This window comes from Plectropomus leopardus, unplaced genomic scaffold (assembly GCF_008729295.1).
Source record: "Plectropomus leopardus isolate mb unplaced genomic scaffold, YSFRI_Pleo_2.0 unplaced_scaffold14098, whole genome shotgun sequence".
Classification (NCBI taxonomy): domain Eukaryota; kingdom Metazoa; phylum Chordata; class Actinopteri; order Perciformes; family Serranidae; genus Plectropomus; species Plectropomus leopardus.
In genome coordinates, this window is record NW_024615055.1 from 1 (window position 1) to 3,700 (window position 3,700).

General features: G+C 41.3%; 1 protein-coding gene across 1 annotated transcript; it reads right to left on the bottom strand.

The window, feature by feature from the left end:
- Positions 1-312: 312 nt before the first annotated feature.
- LOC121964113 (diacylglycerol kinase delta-like) lies at positions 313-2,821 on the bottom strand (the record flags this gene model as incomplete). The annotated part of the gene is made up of 4 exons (XM_042514337.1): positions 313-454; positions 684-905; positions 2,432-2,540; positions 2,659-2,821. Coding segments are annotated over 4 exons (636 nt in total), but the record flags the coding sequence as incomplete, so codon positions are not given.
- Between the last annotated feature and the right edge of the window lie 879 nt (positions 2,822-3,700).

Consider the following 3,700-nt stretch of genomic DNA (forward strand, 5'->3'; position numbering starts at 1 on the left):
TCTTTTATCGCAGAAAAATGCATCTTGTGGACTGCAAAACCAACTGATTTTACTTCTCTAAAATGTTCCAAAAAGTTTAATTTGTATTTGCAATGTCAATAATTTACATATTTAAAAAATATATACTTTGTGTCCGTGCATTGATACAACATTGCCATGTAAAATATCGTATTTTCCCACGCTCACATCATTGTAACACACCTGCGTATCTTTAACGTGTGTTTATCGTGTATCTCTGAGAGGACTGCGTCAGCACAAACACTCGCTGAAATGTAATGTTTTGTACATCTGTGCTGTCCCAAATTTCGGTACTGTAGTCGGTTATTTTCTGTTCGGGGTCATTCTTGTTAAAACAAACGTACTTGGCGGAGGAGATGACCACAGAGTGCTGCTCAGAGTTGAGGATCTTTGTGAGGTGAGCGGCGACCGAGTCTTCGTAGGCTGAAATGTGAAACTGGAGAAAAAAAACAGAAAAATACGTAAGAGTCGTAAACACAGGCAGATTTCACAATTTGAGACTTGTTTTCTTGCTCCTTTCTGAAGTTTGAGGCTAAACTGAGGTGATGTTGAGACGGAAATGTCAGGCATGTGCTCCTCCTCCTCCTCCTCCTCCTCCTCCTCCTCCTGCTGGCTCTGACTGTGTCTGCTGATGCGTGTGAATGTCTGTCAGCTCCTGCGAGTACCTGGCAGTCGTCGGCTCCCTCGGGCGTGGTGGGGCAGCTGTGTTTGGGCGGGATCTTAATCTCGTAGGTCATGATGCTCCAGCGGTCCAGCATCTTGGTGCTGGCTCTCTCCAGCTTCTCCAGGATCTGGGGCAGCTGGGTGTCATCGTCGCACGAAGGGCCCCAGCCCAGCACCCGCGCCAGATCGTTGCCCGTGCCCAACGGCAACACCCCCAGCTGGCACTGAAACACGTGCACGGGGTTTATTTGGCATCAGGGAATAACCGCCTGCTGCAATCACAGCGAGCTCTGTGTGTGTGTGTGAGTGTGTGTGTGTGTGTGTGTGTGTGTGTCTTTATGTAAGCCGGCCAGCAGCAAAGGCAAAAAGCTCAACTGGCAAACTGACCGATGACACATCGAATCTACTTCTAAAGGATTATCAAGCTAATGTGTTTAATGCAGCAGGCAATTGTAATTTATTTTTAACTGAACCATTGAAACTTAAGCAAATTGGCCCCGATTTCTTCCAAGAACATGAGAGAAAGGCATTGAGTAACTTTAAAAGAAATGACCTGAAAAATTTACAGTGAAATTAGTAAAAGTTATAAGGAAAATTCTTGAAAATTTGTACACAAAAAATAAAAACTAAAACAAAAAAGGTGGAAAACTGACAAGGGTGATACATAAATAAATAAACAAAAAATTTTAAAAAATGCATTTTTCTAGTTTTTTGGTAATTTGGTGTTTTTTCTCATTTGTCTCTTTTCTTATTCTGGTTTTTAAAATGACCATTTACGTTTTTTAAAATTAATTTTAATTTGCAGAATATTTCTTTTTAGCACATTTTCATACAAAATCAAATCACTTTTAAGTACTTTTCAAAGGCATCTGAGTGCAGCACAAGAAAACTCAACTGATCAGTTCAGACTTTAAAGGGTTAATCACCAACGACATTGCTAATGGATTCGTTTGAGTCATTTTTAAAGAAAAAAAAGTACAATTTTCATTATTCCTGCTTCTTAAAAGTTCATTCTTCTCGTTTCTTTCCTCCTCTGTGACAGTAAACTTAATATCTGTGAGTTGTGGACAAATCAGCACATTTGAGGATCTCATTTTGGGATCTGGGAGACACTGAGTGACCAATTTCAAATTTTTTGGGACATTTTATGGAGCCACAACAATGACAATAATTGTCAATTTCAGATTTATTTTAAAGGTCCAGTGTGCAGGATTTTGGAGGGTTTATTTATCAGTTTTCTTTAGTGTGTAATCACCTGAAAATAAGAATTGTTGTGTTTTCATTATCTTAAAATCTTAAATCATTAAAGTCTACTCAGGGAGCGTGTCCACGTCTACAGAGATCACGTGTGATGTTTCTACCGAAGCCCAGAACAGACAAACCAAACGCTGGTTCTAGATAGAGATATTCACATTTTTGCGTCGGCCACCGTAACAGCCCCTCTGTGACAGGGCGTCGGAAAAAGATCGATTTTTTAAAAGTGAAACTGATTTATTCCGTGTTTTCGCTGGTTTAAATCAGCCGGTCTGTTTGTTTTGGAGAGGAAGAGACTTTTGGGGATAATTCAGCTCCCCGTGAAAACCTCCGAAAAGTTTGCTGGCTGAAATCTGAACTCCTCACGTGAGACTGCACTAATTCCCCCTAAATCTCACACCCTGTTCCTTCAATACACGTGAGACATGTAACTGTCTACAAACTAACCTCAGTTTTTCTTTGATTTCACAATAATACAAAGTTTTTTCTGCTCTACCTGTTTGTGAAGACTGAGTTTGTCGATCTCGGAGAGGACCCAGCCCACGCTGCCGTCGCCTCCACACACCAGGATCCGGAAGTTGTCAAACTTCTGAAAAAGGCGCAGACTGACAAAAACACACAAACACTAATGAATTTATTCTGTAGGAAAGTAACGCTTTGAAATGCATCCGTCATACATATTTACGGATGTTTTATGTGTCTGTTTCCGTTTGTTTCGCTCACCCGAGGTGCGGCCCGCCGTTGACCAGGTCGAAGACTTGTGCCGGGTTGAGGAGCTGCTTGAAGCGCCGCAGGAATTTCACTCCCTGGTTGTCGCCGCTTTTGGAGTTGACGAAGACCAGGAGGGGACTGGCACATGACGGGGGACAGGTGGCCTTCCAGAAGCCTGAGGAGAAAAGGGCACCAGAAGAAGGAGAAAGTGAGGAGGTGCTGGGTGCTCGGAGAAAAATAAGATCAGTTTCATACTCAACTCAGACAACGGTGCAGGCTGAGTTATCAAATGTGTAAAGAAACCGAAAAAAGGGGCATACAGGTGTGTCAAGGTCTGTTCCCCCTTTGCATAAGTTTAAAATGATATTTCCAACAATTTTGTGACTAAAAAAAACAATTAAGACCCATTTAAAGAAACAATGTAATACTTTTTAAAGCCTTTTTATTAAATTTACTCAAATCGAGAATCAAATGTCCGATGTCCACACAGTAAAGTTTTGTTTTTTTTGTTTTTTTCTGGCACCTGCTTCATTATTCAATTGTTTCCGATTCTGAGATACCGTACGCAGCCACATGTAGCCGCCATGAGAAAAAACGCTGCGCCCAGTGTGTGATTTCAGAGCGCTCTAGCTTTTTTGTTTGGCCGCTCTGAGCTTCAATAGTCAAAATGACAAATTTCAAGTCAAAAGCCCAGAATGACACCCAGAAATAATACAAGTCCTGTTTTTCTGCTCTGATGGCTGTGGGATCAAAAATGTCAGTTTGAATGGGTTTCAATGGAGCATTTTTGGACCTGAACAGTCTGAATGTAACTATTTAGTTTCCACAGTGTATTTTAGACTTATTGTAGGAGCTGAGCTGCAAATTCACTGATTACACTCAAATACACAATCTCGCCAAAATTCTTAAGGGGTTAATTTCTAATGTGCACATGCACGGCTCAGAGTTTCCTTACAGGTGCCACACTCTCCTGTCAGGTCTGTTTTACAGATTTCTGCGTTTACAGTGTTTATGAATGAGACCTCTGATCGGTTTGTTTTGCAGATGAAGAGAC